Below are 16,029 nucleotides of genomic sequence, written 5' to 3' on the forward strand. Positions count from 1 at the left end.
AGCCCTTGATCTTTATTTAAATAGAGGCTTGTTTATCGGTGTCATCCTAGGAGGATTAATTAGATACATCTCTTCACAATTTGGTGTCTGACACTCCATCTTAGGAATGCCTTATCACAAGGTGTTAATTGGGGCCACTCAGCCACTTACGTTTCTATTAAACACTGTGAGGGACTTTTCACAAGTACCAGGTTCTTTTTACTGTACGGTGCAAAAATATACAGGACTCGAAATAGACTGGGGCCAGAGTCAGCTTTATCCCGGCGGCCGGGAGCATTCTCGGGCTTTCTAGAGGGCGGAGCACCGCTCCGAAATTCCGTCGCAGCTCCCAGGACCTCAAGGTGCCTTGGGGGCGGGCGGGGCGCCGTCCGGGTTGGGGGGCGCTGCAAGCCCCCCCTCCCGAGGCTGAATCTGCCATCCACAACAAATACACAAAACCAGGTTTCGAGCTTTCGCTTCTAGCGTCGTAAAATTCCGGGCGGCTTTGGCAAAGCGCTTTGGACAGACACGGTCACAGACCCGGGGCAAGAGTCCCGGCCCCCGAGGTCGCGGGCGGCGGGGGAAGGACTCGGGCGCAGGGAGGGTGCGGGGAATGGGAAGCTGGGGAGAGGCTCCCGGCGGCCTTAATTGGGCGCGGAAGAGGAGGAGGTCCCGGCTGATTGCTCGCCTCCCAGCAGCTAATCCTCTTAGCAGCTGCATTTCCGCGCCACGCAGTTTAGCAAAATGACCCTCCCGGCAGACCTTTACCCCGGGAGGGTCAGGAAGGGGCTGGAAGGGTTTGCAAGCTGGGCCAGAAGCCGTCTGCTGATAAGCCTGGCGGGACGTCTGGCTGGGGGACAAAGGGCCCTCCGCCCCACTCCTGGGTTTAACTTTTCGGCGGGCCCGGGGCTCAGCCGGGGGATGCGGTGGCCTTCGCCCTCCTGGGGAATGAGCCAAATAAACGGAGCTAGACTCCGGGCGAAGCGCTCCCCGGACGCTGTTTGCAGAGCGGAGCTGCACGGGACGACCGGAATCCTCGTTTGTAAGTGTCGCGCCCGCCCCTGGCCCGCGGCGTCCCCGGCGTCTCCCGCGTCTCCGGCCGGGTTTGCCCGCAGCGCCCGGCCAGCGGCTGCCGAGGGAGCGGCCCGCGACGCCGGCGGGGGCGCCCGGGGCTCCGCGTACCGAGAAGCCGCAGGTTGCAGCCGACACTGGAGTTGTGGGCGGCCCGCTTCCCGCCGCGCTTCAGGGACCGGTAACCCGTGGGCGCTCAAGGGGCCACGGGGTTTCCCGGGGAGCCCACGTGGGTCCGGGGATGGGCGGCCCCAGGAGAGCCTAGGAAAAAGCCCGGAGAACCAAGTGGTCGCGGGCCGAGGCGGGGCCCGGAGTCCAAGGGCCGGGAGCTGAGCTTTTCCAGGCCAGGTTAAGCCTAGCAATGGGCAATCCTGCATCTCTGCAACCTCCCCTCTCCCCCCACCCCCGCCGGCAGGCCCAATACCCATTGTCCAGACTTCCCAGTGGGGTGAGGAAATAAACCCATTCATCTTCAAGAAAAAAAAAAAAGAAAAGAAGATAAACAAAAGCAACCCCACCCCCTTGTGACTACAGTGTCCACTTACAGATTCTAGAGCCTGGGGGAGAAGGGGGGCGGGTAGGGGACTTAGTGTTCATGCTGGAGGGGGTGGAGGAGGAAGCAAAATGATTTTCAAAACAAAGATTAAAACCCTTAGTACAGAAGACAGCTCTGCCCGTTCCCTTAATGAACCACATTTATTAAAAATGACTAAGACTGTACATAAAAATCCAAGGTATCTAAAAAGCCTATAGGAGCTGTGGCATCCGGTTTTAGTTTCTTCACATTATCGAGCTGGGTAGAGGGGATGGCAAAGAAAGAGGGTGAAGTAGGAGTTTTCATTAAACACGTTTCAAGTTAGTACAGAGTAGCTGAATACATTCTTAACTATCTAAGAAGTAAACAGAATATTCCCCAATATCCCAGATGATGAGAGAACCTATCCCCCTGGCCCTGCAACTGCTGTCGGGTGATTTGTGAATTCTTTACAAAGCCAAAGCACCAGTTTTACATAATCTCAGACACATAAGGAGGCTATTTGTACAATATATCCCACATTATTCTACAGTGGATCTAAGCACACACAAAACTGTACACTTTAAAATTCTTCTTTTTTTTCTTTTTTGGCGACTCCCTCGCCTGCCCTCTCCTGAGTCCTACTAGCCACCCCAGCATGTTAGCAGAGGCCTAGCAAGTGAAGCAGTCCTGAACTAGGGGCAAACATGGCTTGCTGCAAAAGCCTAGGAGGAAATCAGTCAGGTAAAGCCAGCACCTTCACATAAGGTTTTTCTCACCTCCCAGGCCTAGCATCTTTTGCCCCTAGCAGAAAGTAACAGCAAAAAGTCCCCCGTTGAAGCTTAAGGCCCAGCCCTCTCTTCCAGAAGCAAAACACCTTGCCACTCTGGGATTCTCCTTGCTTACAGATTTACAAATAGAAACGAGAACCGAAGCTTTTGACCCATTGGCTAGCGCTCAGCACTCAAATCTTCACAGCCCGATTCTCGGAATGTTTAGTGCCTCCAATAAATAAATCCAGAACCTCAAATAACCTTCGAATTTTAAAAACGCTTTACAGTCCTTCATTAATTTTATTTAAAAAAGAAAAAAAAATGGCGAGGCTCATTTCAGTTACCTGCAGCAATCAAAAAGCTTTGGTACCTTCTTTTAGAGGATTGCACAAAACGGGATGCATCGAGGTGGAATGCAAACGTCTTTTTGGCAAACCTAGGCAAAGAAGACAACAAAAAAAACACCACCAAGTCCATCTGCAAAAAGTGAGCTCATTTTGACGAAGTTAAAATAACTCTCTAGGGAGTTGTGTAAAAAGCATAATACCCCCCCATGCCTTTTGAGGTGTCTTTACTGTACTCTTCAGCGTTAATGTCCTCACACTTTATGGAGGGCGAATTTTCATTACTAGAGGTGCTAGGAGACAGCCGCCGTCGCTTACAAGCACTGGTGTATACCCCCGAATCATTGGAATCGAGAGACTTGATGGAAGGGGGTGTCTCTATCCAAGAAGAGCTAATTTCTTCTTTGACTTTCTCCTTGGAGAGCTGATCTTCAGAGAACACAGGGGGGCTTGTTCTGGAGGTCCATGGGAGTCCAGCTGCCATTTTCCTCTGATAAGAACCCCGACCACCCCAGCCTGCCATGGCAGGGAAGGTTGGGTCAGGGTAATACCCCAGGGCGTGGGACGTCTGGAGGGGCAAGGATTTAATACCATAGGGGAGCAAGGTGCTGGAAGTATATTCAGACTCATAGGAACCGATGTCTAGTTTGTTGGTCCCAGGTTGTTGGACAGGCGTGACAAGCCACCGCTGGGGAGGGTTGGCCACCTCTTCGCTCTGTTGGGGTGAAAGGAGGCCGTTGGTCTGTGGCACGGTTCTCTCGCCATTATAATATCGGGCTTGAGGTAAAGTGTTGACAAAGGGCTCCGGGAAGAAGGATTGAACGCCGTACCGACCTCCAGGGACAATCTGATGGGATCTAGGAGAATCCGTGGGAGATGGAGTTAACCTGTCATTTTCTGAAGCGGTGTACATGCTACAATATAAAGAGAAACACTTAAAAAAAAAAAACCCTAATGTTGTCCCCAAATAACCACCTCCCAGAAATCAAAAAAGCTCACATAGTAGGCTGTACTGGGAGCACTAGTCTACTGGAGTGGAGGGATGGAGGTAGGAGATGCACTGGTCTACTTCAGCTGGACTGTTGGCTCATACAAAAAAAAAGTTTCCTCCCAAGCTCTAGGTGTTTAAAATATAGAAAAATCTGCCTTTCCAGGTCCTAGAACTTGGAGAACAGTGCAATTCTCCTTTGTCAGTGTCACAGAAGGAATGCTGGCTATGGTGTTAGAAATCCCACATGTAAATGGTCTGTTGGGGCCTTACTGTTTAATGTTGTGAAAATGACATCCTCTTAGTTTTAGGTTTTTCTTATGTAAAATAATAATAATAATAATAATAATAATAATAATAATAATAATAAGAGAAAGAGTAATAATACCCAATCCTAAGAGGCAAAAAAAGTGGGATCAAATGAAAGGCATATAAATGCAGATTATGAAAATTTCAAATCGCCACTCAAATGTTAAAAAAAAATAGCTCCTCATTTTAGAGCCCTTAACATTGCTTTAGAAAATGAACAAAAGGGACGCCTGGATGGCTCAGCAGTTGACCGGCTGCCTTTGACTCATGGAGTGATCCCAAAGTCCCACATCAGGCTCCCTGCCTGGAGCCTGCTTTTCCCTCTGCCTATGTCTCTGCCTCTCTCTCTCTCTGCATGTCTCTCATGAATAAATAAATAAAATCTTTATTAAAAAATGAACAAAATCATTCCATGAAAATTCCAAAGCAAGATTAGCCATGGGGGGGGGGGTGCGCAAAAATAAAAATAGGTGAAAATCCCAAACAAATGTGAAATCTCTTCCTAGAACGTTCTCTGGGAAGTGTCTGGTTATATATGTCCTGTTCAAAGACGACCGTGCAAATATGAATAAAAGCTGCACTTACGAATCGTAGTTGTCTCTGAAGCCTTTTGCAAAGGGGTTATGATCAATCTTTAGTTGAGTTATCTAGACAGGGGAGAAAAACAGTCGTTGAGTGCTTTGTCACACTGGATCTAGCTGTAGAGATTCTTGGGACGTTTAGGAGGACACTCACATCGGTGTTTTGGTAGGCAGTCACCGCAATGAACTGCGTTTCGGAGAAGGTAAAGGTCTGAGTCTTTGAGGGCTCATTCAGATCCTCCACACCATCCTCTGTCACTTCAACAATGTGCAGTCGGGGTTGGTACTTGTGTAAAGACTGTAACACTATCATCTGGAAGTGATACAGAGAAAGAGTTGCCAAATCCAAAGAGTCTCTTAGATATAAATCTTAACAAACTACACGTCTTGGAATGGGACTCCTGCTTGCTCCCCCACCGACAGTTCCCTTGTTCTATAGCCACTTTTTAAGATCTTATCATTGCTGCTTTTGAAACTTAAACCCTAGCTAGCTGGGTATGCATGTTTGAAAAACACTCTTTTCTCTTAGTTTACAAAGTCTCCCGAAAGACTTTAGCATTTCTTCTCCTAACAGTCAACTCACTGTTAACCGAAATCTAGTAAAAATGAGAAAGGTCAAAAGGGAAAAAAAAAAAAAAGGTCAGAACTAGGTAAGCAAACAGGTGACACCTGCAAATATTACAAATACAGTGAAGAGTATGGAAACTTGTTAGGAAAGAGATCTATGGCCAAAAGACACCCCATCCTCTGTCACTCTACCTGGGTGTTGTTGTTATTTGCGCCTTTGTTATTGGTGAGTTTTAATTTCCCAAAGGAAATCTCCTGTCTCATCCAGTGGGAACCAGTATTAGGAGACTCTGGGTGAACATACATTTTGTTGCCTAAGAGAAAATGAAACAAAACACAAAACCCAAGCAGATAGGGCTGATTACAAATGGACATAGGGGAGGGATGTCTGTTACTTCTGGGCAAAGATCTGAGAGATAGTCTTCTGGCACAAGGCTCCCCAGGACTCTGCTCTCCACTCTCCAACTAGACTCCACTGACAGCCCTCCCAGGGCCCCTGTGCTCCCTGCCTTCAGTTGACAAGGCAGTCCTCTTAATGCTACCTCCAAGTAAAAATGAGAGCCACCAGGAGATGTCTCTTGAAGGTCAATTTGGGCCCTTCTAAAGCTGGAAGGGCAACATCTCTGATGGAAAGTGGCTGGGTTCTCATGTGGACTCAACCTTGAGCAAGGCCTTCTCAAGTGAAGGTTAGAGTGTCAGGAGCCCTTTCCACTAGAGCATTTCATAGGAATTGGTGGGGGGACTAGGGTCATGGTTAAAAGTATCCAAGTTTATACTGGTAGGCAAGAAATGTGACTTGGCAGTTCTCTCCCACTCTCCCCGTTTCAAACAATCAATATCAAGCAAACTCAGACTAACACCTCTAGGCCCCAGACCAGGGTGGAAAGTGTTGGATTTAAATGAATTTTTTGAGTCAGGGGTTCCCCGCCCGCTCCTCCCCTGCCTGGGCCTCCTCTCTCCTCACCCTGCATGTTACTGTCCGCCTTGCCGCAGGTCACCCACTTGCCCCCCTGGAATCGCCAGTGGTTGGGGTCCGCCAGCACCACCTCTACAAACACGTTGTAGTGGGCAGTGGGATTGAGTCCGTTTATGTTGAAGCTCAAGAAAGGAAACATGCGCCTGTGCAAGGGAACAGAACCAGGATCAGCGATTTGAGTCCAGATGCCTGAAAGCAGGCCAGGTCCGCCCGCATCTGGGGTGGGTAGGCGGGCGTAGGACATTTAACAGCCTACAGGAAGAACCGAACACCGGTACAGAAAGGCCCTAACTCTGCGAAATACACCAGTTGTCAACTCTTGGAACGTGTCTGTTTTCTGAAACCCTTTGCCCCAAAGTCAGTATCTCCCAAATTGAGGTGCTACCACACCTTCTCCCCACTCAAGTCCTTAATTTTTCTACCAGGATGTTAAAAACCATTCTTTTCTTCTACGTTTAAGGGCCAGAGAACAACATTCAGTTGTTCCTGTTAAAATTTTTGAATTGTGCTCGCCAGGTTAAAAGCTCCCCTCGAGCGCCCCTCTCCCGGCACCCACCGCTCACTTCAACCATTCGCACCCACCGTTAGCAGTCGGATGGGGATCAGAACTTTCTCACGTCCCGAACCCCACCAGGTCCGGCTCCAGGGCCTGCCTGACGCACTGCCGGACCAGCTAAGCCTCTGATGCCGCCTCCCCCAGGCGCCCCACGGCGACTCCGGCGCCTAAAGCTGCGGGAGCCCCCCTGCTGCGCTCAGGAAGCCAACCTTTGCGCCTCTCCCCCGCCGCGGCTCCTCGCGGGTACGCGGGGACGGCTCGGGATGCCGAGCGGGCGGTTCTAGTAAATCCCGCTTTGTGGACAAGCCCCGATTTCCATTTCCGCCTCCTCGCCGGTCCAGATGAGGGTGACGGGAGGGGAAGGGATGGGCGGGGGCGCAGCTGCAACATTAGCGCCGTGCACAGAGCTGTGCGCGGGCCGGAGGGACACCCGACTGGAGGTGCGCGCGGGAAAGCGCCCTCGGAGCGTAGCGCTGGGCGAACGGGCACCGCTCCCTCACCCCCGGCCTTCCCCGGACCACGCAGTCACTCACTCAGTTGTCATTCACCTCGGGGCCCCTCCGCGCTGCTCTCACCTGCCCTGTTTCGTAATGATCATCTCGGTTTGGTGGCGGTGGAATTTGAGCCACAGAGGCCGGTTGCACAGGTAGACGTGGGCACGGAAGCCGGAACCAGGAACCCCCAACCCCCCCAGTCCTCCGCAGGACCCCGCGGCGGCCGCCCCGGGGTACGGCCCGTAGAGCGGGGCGCCCTGGCTGTACTGATAGGCCCCCGGGCCGCCGGCCCCGCCGCCGCCGCCTCCCGCGCCGCTACTCGCGCCGGCTCCGGGGCCGAACTGCGCCCTCCCAGGTGGGCACACGGCCGCGGGGAAGCCGCCGGGGGGCAGCATGGAGCCGTAGGGGTAGCGCGCCCCGTTGGGAGCAGGGTACACGGATCCGTGGGGCGCCGCGGCCGCCGCCTGGTAGGGGAAGAGCGAGCAGGGCGCGGCCAGCTCGGAGCCCTGAGGCCCGGGGGACTGGAGGTAGTAGCGCTCCGAGCTCAGGCTGTCCATGGAGTACCGCGCGGTGGCGGCGGCGGCGGCGGCGGCGGCCGCGGCGGCGGCGGCGGCGGCGGCCGAGGGCAGCTCCTCCTCCCCGCAGGGGGAGCCCTTGCGGCCGTCCGGGGGCCCGGGCTTGGCCACTGCCGCGGCGCTGGCGAAGGCGTCCCCGGCGTCGGCGTCACTGAGCATGGCCGCGGGGGCCCCCGCGCTGGCGGCCGTGGGCTCCCCGCTCCCCGTCTCGCACGCGAGGCTGCCAGGGAACTTCTTGGGCGCTTTGTCTAAGTCCAGCCTCTGGGGCGAGGGGGCCGCGCCAGGGAGGTGGCCTGCGCTCCCGCCGCCCCCGCCTCGCGCACTCTCCAGCGGGTAGAAGTGCGCGCCGGGCAGGTTCACCGAGCTCACCAAGAGCTGCTCCCCTAACTGCATGCTTTGCGAAGCGCGGACGGCAGCTGGCTGCTTCCTCTCCTCCCGCGGCCTTAATATAAAGGCAGGATGGGGGAGCCAGCGCCCTCTTCCGAGGGGAAGGTAACTTCCCCTTCCTCCGGTGCTGGGGCTACCCACCTGGCCGCACGCGGGCCGCTAAGGCGCGCGCCCGCGCGCCCCGAACACAGCGCCCTTTCCGCCGGGAAAGCGCCCTGGGTTTGAAGGCAGGAGGCGGAGGTTGACCGAAAAAGCACTCTCCTTTTCCTTCCCCGTCCTTCTGGCCTCTCTGGACCCCCGGCCTCCTCCGCGCTCACCCCCCAGGAATAAGAAGATTTAGATCTCTGGCCCTATCCACCCACCAGCGCTGCTATAGCCTTTCTGCCCTTCTCGACTGCCCAAGTGCGGGTCAAGTTGACCACTTGGAAACTTGCAGCCTGTCATTGGCTGCTTTATATATGTGCGGCCAGGGAGGGGCTTCGCGGCCCCACAACCCGGGGGCTCTCCCATTGGCTGACGGAGGTGACACTAATTCAATTAGGCATTTACTAATTGGATCATGTCGACTGCGACTTTCTTTTCCTTTAGTCTTTTTTTTTTTTTTTTTTTTTTTTTGAGACTGTCCTACTGTGAGAATCAGTCGTGGTGTCCGTATTTTGCTGGAGTTTAGGGGAACAGGGTTTGGGGTCTCCTTAGCGGGGTCCACTGCTGGCACAGAAGTCATCTCGGCACTCGGAGAGGAGGATGCCGGGGCGGGAGCAGGTTTTAGAGGCTGGCACGAGAAAGGCTCTGCAAGCCGAGAGCTTGCAGGAGGCACCGGTCCCAGAGGGTGGGGATCTGGGCAAGCGAGGTTTCTCTCCACACCAGGAGTTGTAGCTTCAGGTACACTTTCCTCCCGATGGTGGGAGGCTCCCAGGCCTTCAGCACACAAGAACCCCATTTTGTTCGGTCCCGCTCTTTTACTTATCGGGAAGGGTTCGTGAAGAAGAACCTTGCGCTCGGCTTTTGGGGTTCCGGGGTCGGTGAGAGCACAACGTCATCCTTGAGGACCCAGCTTATGAATCAGAAGCCCGGGTGGGGTGGGGCACTGGAGACACCCTCATCCTCACGCCCACACGCCTGCTTTCAGGAGGCAATCGCATTTGCTCCCCACAATTCAAAATCCACCGCAGCTCAGTTTCCCTGAACCTCGGATTCCCTCCACACAGCATCTTCAGCTGGGCCTGGCACCAAGAGACAAAGGTTCCCCAGCAGCAGTGCGGTTGAGATTCCCTGCGCCTCTCCTCTGCGGCGCAACACAGAAGGTAGAATAATTAGTGAAATAATCAGTTTGATATTGAATCAAGCCCTTTTGCCCCAGCTGCCTGTTTCTCCCTTGCGTTTCCGCAGACAGTAGAGTCAAGAGTGGTGCCGTCTTATTTTATTGTTTTATTACCGAAAGGGGGGGAGGCACGTCTCATTGCGGATAAGGAGAAGCATGAATATTCGCTGTTAATAAGCAATTACAGACGCGGCTTGTAAGCGCTCCGGGAGCGCATTTTCCGGCTGAGATGTTGGGACTCTGCTTCCCCAACCGAACGCGATCACACGGGAAACTCGTAGCCCACAACAGATGAGGCGGCCGCAGGATTTGTTGAGGGCACACGCCAGTGCAGAGCGCCTCGAAGCCTTCCGACCTGGGCTCAGACCGCAGCAGCGCCAGCCGACATCGGCACGTCTGGGGTAGAAACCGAGACGGTCCGTAACACACTCGGACGCTCCAGGGAATTTACCAGTTTTTCGGCGGGGGGGGGGGGGAGGGAGGTGAAAACCGGGGGTGTGAGGTTGTCAGGGTCAGGCCACAGTCAGTGGAGAGCGAGCACATGAAGCGAGTGGGCCGGGCTGCGGCCCCGCAGGTCCAGGGCAGAGCAGCCCGGGAGCGCGTCCCTGCAAAGTGGCCCAGAGCGCGCCCTGCCCAGCGCTCCTAGCATTTCGTCCTGCCAGTAGAGTTCGGGTTTGACGTGGCTCCCCGCTCTGCCCACCCGGCCATCCACTCCCACCTTGCGCCTTTTGTTTTACTTCGACCCATGGAAGTCTGGGAGAATTGAATTTTTCAAGTACTTTGTGCGTTTGAAGACTTCGTCATTTCCAAAGTGATGGGGAGTCCGCGGGGGGTCCCGAGAACCGGAGAGGAAGGGGCTGCGCGGTTCGGGCCGCTCGGAGACGTAGTCCGGGTGTGGGGAACCTGGTTACACGACTCGGACACGGGCTTCTCCACGTTAGGCTGGACCTGAACCGCACGCGGGACGTGTGAGGGAAAAGTAGGGGTGAGATCGAATCTCACATTATTTGGAGATAGGGTGGCTGAGGGTAGATACCAGTTTTGCGCTTTATCACAGAGAGAAAGCGGGCTTCGGTGTCCCTTCAGACTGCTTTCGAGGCGGCCAGGGAAGCGCTGCGCGTGGCAAAGTGCCATCGCAGGCAACAGGCATCGTTCCGACCCACTCTGGCGCAAATAACGCGGGCCAGCTGTCCCCCGCGCCACATCAGAAAGGGTTGATTTTATTCCAGCCCCAGAGCAAGCTCTGAAAGCGCGTGGGTTCATTCTGAGTGCTACCTAATTATTAAATATATACACTGTATGTGTGATCAAGATTAACGTGGACTCTTGGCGCGGGAAACTGCAGTTTATATCTCCTCATCTCCCCCGATATATCTATTATTTTACCCAAACTTTAACACATTTGACAGATGGAGAAATAAAGAGGAATTCAAAGAGAATCCAAATCCAAGCTGCACAAAACTGCTCTGAAACCTGGGATTTGGGGAACATGGAAAACATATCCATGATTTATATTGCATTTGTAAGTTACAAATTACTTTTTGACATCATACAAAAAGCACTGTGTCAACTAAAGATGATTTTTTCCCCCCGACAACATAAAGAAATCTAATTGTATTGTATGGTTTTTCCTGTATTGACTAATTGCATTATCATTATCGTCACATATGGAATATACTAATCTAAATGCCTGAAGAGTTATAGATGAGCAAATCTGTGATTTCCTACTTGGAACGGATTTTCTTTTGCTGGCCCAATTTTACTTATAATCAGAGAAAGAGACATAAAAAATATTTTCATGTATCCCAGCCAAACTTTAAAATCCATGCACTCTTTTCCAGAAATAGGAACAGAAAAGAAAGCTAAAGCAGTGGCTTCAGTGAACATGTCAGGCAGCACCCTCCTAAGATTGGGTGGGCAAATAACAGCGCCTTCCAGCCTGTTTGCTGTTTGATTTCAATTACACCCCAAGCTTCATGAAATCCAAATGAGACATTTATTGAAAGGTGCCTGGTTTTATGTGGCTCAACTGACAGTGTATTGGAATACATTGAACAAAAACATCAACACTGGGGAGGAAACGTGGAGACCCCTTGGAACCCCAGACCCAAATGCCGGCTGGATTAACTCAAATCTTGCACCTTTCAGCCTGAGCTGGAGCAAGCAGCACCCTTTGAAGGCTACCAGAAAGCCCAGGCCAAGCCTGTGTGTGAGCCTATGGAAGATCTTTATGCTCTACTGGTTTAAGCGATCAAACCAGCTTCATGCCACCATCTCATCCTGAGAACACAAAGTTATTGCCAACCCGGGGCCAGGTGACCTCTTTACCCATCTCTCCCCACTTAAAGGTAACCACTATCGGTACATTCTTTTAAGAGCAACACTGAGAAGCATTTTGCTAGAACAGGAGTATTACACATCAAATACATATGCATGTATATAAGTTACAGGGGTGAGTTATAGATGAGTGCAGTGATATATGGTTTTCCTCCTGCCCTGCCCCCCCCTCCACACACAACCAAGGGGGCCCATATAAATGTCCCAATAAATTCTATTATTTTCACCCCCACTAAAAATGTGTTATCAAAACACCGTCCGTGTTATTCAAACACTTTGTAAATTCTGAGCAGACTTGCTGCCGGTTCTCCTTTTAACCCTAGGAAAACATTCCAACATTACCCGGTCACCAGCGCTTCGCCTGGACTCTGGGAAAACGTCAATGGGTGTTTTGTGGTGAGTTGGTCCTTTAACTATTTATCTATGGCCTTTTCTTTGTTGATGTTACATTTTATTTCACCATCTCAGGTTAACTCTTTGGCCCTTTGTTCTCTGCTGGCCAGACCTGCCACCTCCACTGCGCTTTGCAAAGGGGGAGGGAGCTTTCATCACGGTAAAGTTGTTCGTGTTTCACTTTTTTTTTTTCTTTTAAAGAAAATGTCCTGTAAGATAAAACACTTTGGCAAGGACAAGTAGTTTTGATTCTGCTGACAACAGCAAGATACACCCACCAACCCAGTTTCACTTTTATAAGAATTTATATTTCACCATAACGGTGAAATAGACTGATCACTTGCTTTAAAAAAAAACAAAAACAAAAACAAAAACTCGCCAGTTCCACAAATGTGTGAGGCAAAGGACCTTAAACCTTAAACTCACTTTATTTTTTTCAAACAAACATGGAAAATTTAAAGTATTTTCTGAGTTATCAATCTATGTCCTTAGATTGCTAAGAGCAAATATAGTTCACTGGCAAAATCTGAGGAGGTGGGAGAATCGTGAAAAGAAAGTTAAGAAATATACCCAAAGTTGCTCATTATGAAAAATAACTGATGTTTTCTTAAATATTGAATCAAGAATCTTTTCTTATGAAAGTATTTTTTAAACTGCAAATGAATTCCTGGATTTCAGTGCTGCCTTATCATTATTATATTCACATTTATGGAAGTACATAGATTTACATAAATACAAGAAAACCATGTGGGAGCAAAGTAAATGAAGTAAAATATGCTCAGAAATAAATTATGGGGCTGTTTGGCTAATTATTGCTACATTAAAATACAAAAGGATTATACAGGGTTCCACCTGTTTTGCTTACTTTTGCACCCTGAAAGTCCTGACACTTAGTAGCGGTTCATCTGTTAACTGAAAGGAAAGGGTTACTAAACCAGAACAGATAAACTAGCTCAAGGACTGTCAGGTCTCAGGCTTTATAACCATAAAGACCAAAGTGAAAATGCTATTTTCTCCCATTAAAAGAAAAAAGATAACACAGATCTTCCTAAGTTAATGGACCTGACATCTTTATCTTTTTAAGACTTCTTAGGACTTAAAAAATCTTTTCTAGACCTTTTCTAACCAAAAGTTATTACATTATTGCATGGCTTTTCCTGTGTATTTCAAAGTTGACCCACTTCCACAGGAAAATAGAAAAGTTAGTGCTGGAATTGCAGTACAGCTGTTGATGGCAGCGAGCAACATGCAGCCAAGGAGAAATATCATCTTGAACATAAATCACCCGCATGTCACTAAGAGAGCTGACAGGCCGAGCCTATGGCAATGGATGTTTCAACAGAAGGCACCTCTATGGTACAGGTGCGGCAGGATGTCTTACACAACAGGTGGGCAGGATCCGATCCTGTTGACCAAAGCTTCAAAATGACCAGGCAGCTGGAATCTCCCATTCAGGCCCCCAGTGAGAAATGGGGAGAGGGGAAATCTTGGTTGGGGAGTTACTCAGCAGAAAGCTTTAAGCCGGTAAGATAACCGGGGAAGAGAGGGGGAGGGAGAAAGAAGGGCACCAATGAGATCATTCCATAAACTAAGAGAAAAGCAGAATGTTCTATGCAGAATTGTATGTACTTGTGGCTTTACCTATTACTAGCTTTGTGAGTCTGGGTAAGCTCCCTAACCTGCCTCCAAGGTCCAACTTGTAACAACAGCATACAGAATGTAAAGCAATTAGAACAGCAAAAGTCTTTCCTATTACTCCCCATCACGCTTCTGTTGAGCTCTCTTCTTGCCCTCTTCTTACTAGATACTGGGGCGAAATGAGGATGCCTAAGCCATAGTCTTTTCTCTTCCAGGGATTCCCATGCTACTGGGGGAAGGCTAGGAACCAACAGGTCAAAAGCAACACGAACTAGAAGTAGCAAGCAGGATTGAGTCAGTTAGAACCTGAGGGGAGAGTCCCCAGTTGCTGATAGAGCTTCTTTCAATTTCCCCAGAACCTCCTGGGATGGAAGGGGTGGGGGAGGGGTGGAATCCAGGGCCCTCCCCTTGAGCGCGGCTGGAAAGGTGCACTTCAAAGCGAGGCGGCTGGGGCGCCCTAGCCCGGGTGCGCCTTCCGCCCCCTCCAGGCTCCCATTAGCATTCTGTTTTTCCCAGGCCTCCTGGCCCTCCCGCCTCCTGCCGGGATTTTGCCGTTCTGGCCGATTATTTGTCAAAGAAAAAAAAATAGGGTATTTAGCTCAGGTTTTGTTGTCCACCTACTAGGTTAAACGCCCGACCGCGAAGGAGTGGAGTGAATGGTCGGATGCCTCCCGCAGGGCTCTCCCTCCAGGAGAAGGCACCCTAAATGGGGAGGAGGGGGTCCTTAAAAGCACACCATCTGGATCCGCTCGTTGGGGGGCCCTGCGGGCCTCAGTGGAAGCATCTGCAAATTGAGAGGACGTGAGCAAAGCAAGATCAACCGTAGAGGGCTGCTGCTGAGGAGGGCCCCAAGTCCTGGTCAGCCTGGACCGCTTAACCACTTAGCAGGGTCCGGGAAGGTCCGTGGAACCCCCTCCTCCCAAAGATTGCAAGGAGTCCACAGGAAAGGAATTTCCAGGGGGAGCAAAGAGCATCTGGAGTCATTACTTCATCTACTTGGGGCCGACTTGTCTCAAATAGAGCTGATCCTCCAATCCAGAGCCAAAGGAGGAAAATAAAAGCAGCAGCAGCTGACCATAGGCCAGACTCCCTGCTTTATCTCTGCGATCTTTTAAAATCGGCACCTTAAAATGTTTTTAACAACCCATTTTACAGAGGGGTAAAGTGTACTTGGAGAAATGAAGGCCCTTGCCCACAGGCACACCGCTAAAAATGGTAGCCCGGGTTTTCCAATCCTGGCGGTCTGAGCTGCGGGGCTCTCAGTTGGAGGGGTTAAGGATGCGTGAATGGGGAGGGGTGTGGGGCATTGTTTTCTTTGAGGGGTTTGGCTTCCAGGTAAGTGTTGGAATGGGAATCCCCTATGAGGGAGGAAGAGAGTGGATGGCACTCGCTGGACCTTTAGAATGAGTCTCTTTTATGGAAGCTGGGCCCCATAACTCTACTTTAAATACCAATCCTGGGTTCAGGCTGGCATTCTTGCTTGGGACTTCTCTCTACAAGCTAGGGCCGGGCCAAGTCCTTGGTGTACAATATTCCACGTAAACCCTCGCTACCTCTTCACGGAGGTAGGTGCCTTTATCATCCCCATTTTACAGATAGGAAGGAAAACCGAGTTTGAAAGAGAGAGAGAGATCAAGTAAATTGCCTGAGGGCATACAATTTGGGAGTTCCTGCTCCGGCGGACCTGATTGCTGGGAGGGCAGTGCTCTTTGCCCAGAACACTGAGACCTTTAATAGAAAACCGAGGTTTCTGGGCTCGAGCTTTGGCAAAGGGGCGAGCCACAGAGCGAGCAGTGGCGAGCGCTGCCAGTTCTGGCCCCCCTGCCTGTCGCGTTTCCTTTCCCTTTCCCCTTCCCAGTTACCCGGCGCGCAGCGCAGCGCCCAGGCCACGCGCTCCAGGGCTGGGATTGCGGGCGGTGGGGCCTTCCTGGCTATCTGGCGGACGCTCAAGCCTTTCATTTGGGGATGGGCGGGGAAGCGAGGCGGCCTCCCAGGTCGGTCTCTCCAGGCGCGCCCGGCCTCTGCGGCCGCCCTAACCTGGCGACACGCAGCCCAGGGACCGAGTCCCGCCCTCAGAGAAGCAGACGGAGTCTCTCGGAGCTGGGAGCGCGCAGCGAGTGCCTCTTCCTGACGCAAGATAGAGCCCACCCACGCCCCGGTGTGTGTGGCCCGAGCAAAAAAAAAAAAAAAAGTCAATTCCAGGCGGGGCTGAAACCGAAGCTTCTG

The 16,029-nt window shown here is 51.6% G+C and overlaps 1 protein-coding gene and 1 pseudogene across 4 annotated transcripts in view; one reads left to right on the top strand and one right to left on the bottom strand.

Moving 5' to 3' along the window:
• Positions 1 to 1,727: 1,727 nt before the first annotated feature.
• The window catches only part of EOMES (eomesodermin), a 36,006-nt gene continuing 21,704 nt past the window's right edge, over positions 1,728 to 16,029 (bottom strand). The window contains exons 1-6 of one of the 4 annotated variants that reach the window (XM_072793054.1): positions 8,477 to 8,615; positions 6,091 to 6,245; positions 5,319 to 5,440; positions 4,714 to 4,872; positions 4,564 to 4,625; positions 1,728 to 3,595 (exon numbers count right to left, since the gene is read on the bottom strand). In XM_072793054.1, the coding sequence (XP_072649155.1) occupies positions 2,857 to 3,595; positions 4,564 to 4,625; positions 4,714 to 4,872; positions 5,319 to 5,440; positions 6,091 to 6,241 (1,233 nt within the window). In that variant the 5' untranslated portion in view covers positions 6,242 to 6,245; positions 8,477 to 8,615 and the 3' untranslated portion in view covers positions 1,728 to 2,856. The other 3 variants (XM_072793052.1, XM_072793051.1, XM_072793053.1) reach the window with 3 other exon arrangements.
• The window catches only part of LOC140614386 (malate dehydrogenase, mitochondrial-like), a 40,897-nt pseudogene continuing 38,359 nt past the window's right edge, over positions 13,492 to 16,029 (top strand).

This window comes from Canis lupus, chromosome 22 (genome assembly GCF_048164855.1).
Source record: "Canis lupus baileyi chromosome 22, mCanLup2.hap1, whole genome shotgun sequence".
NCBI lineage: Eukaryota > Metazoa > Chordata > Mammalia > Carnivora > Canidae > Canis > Canis lupus.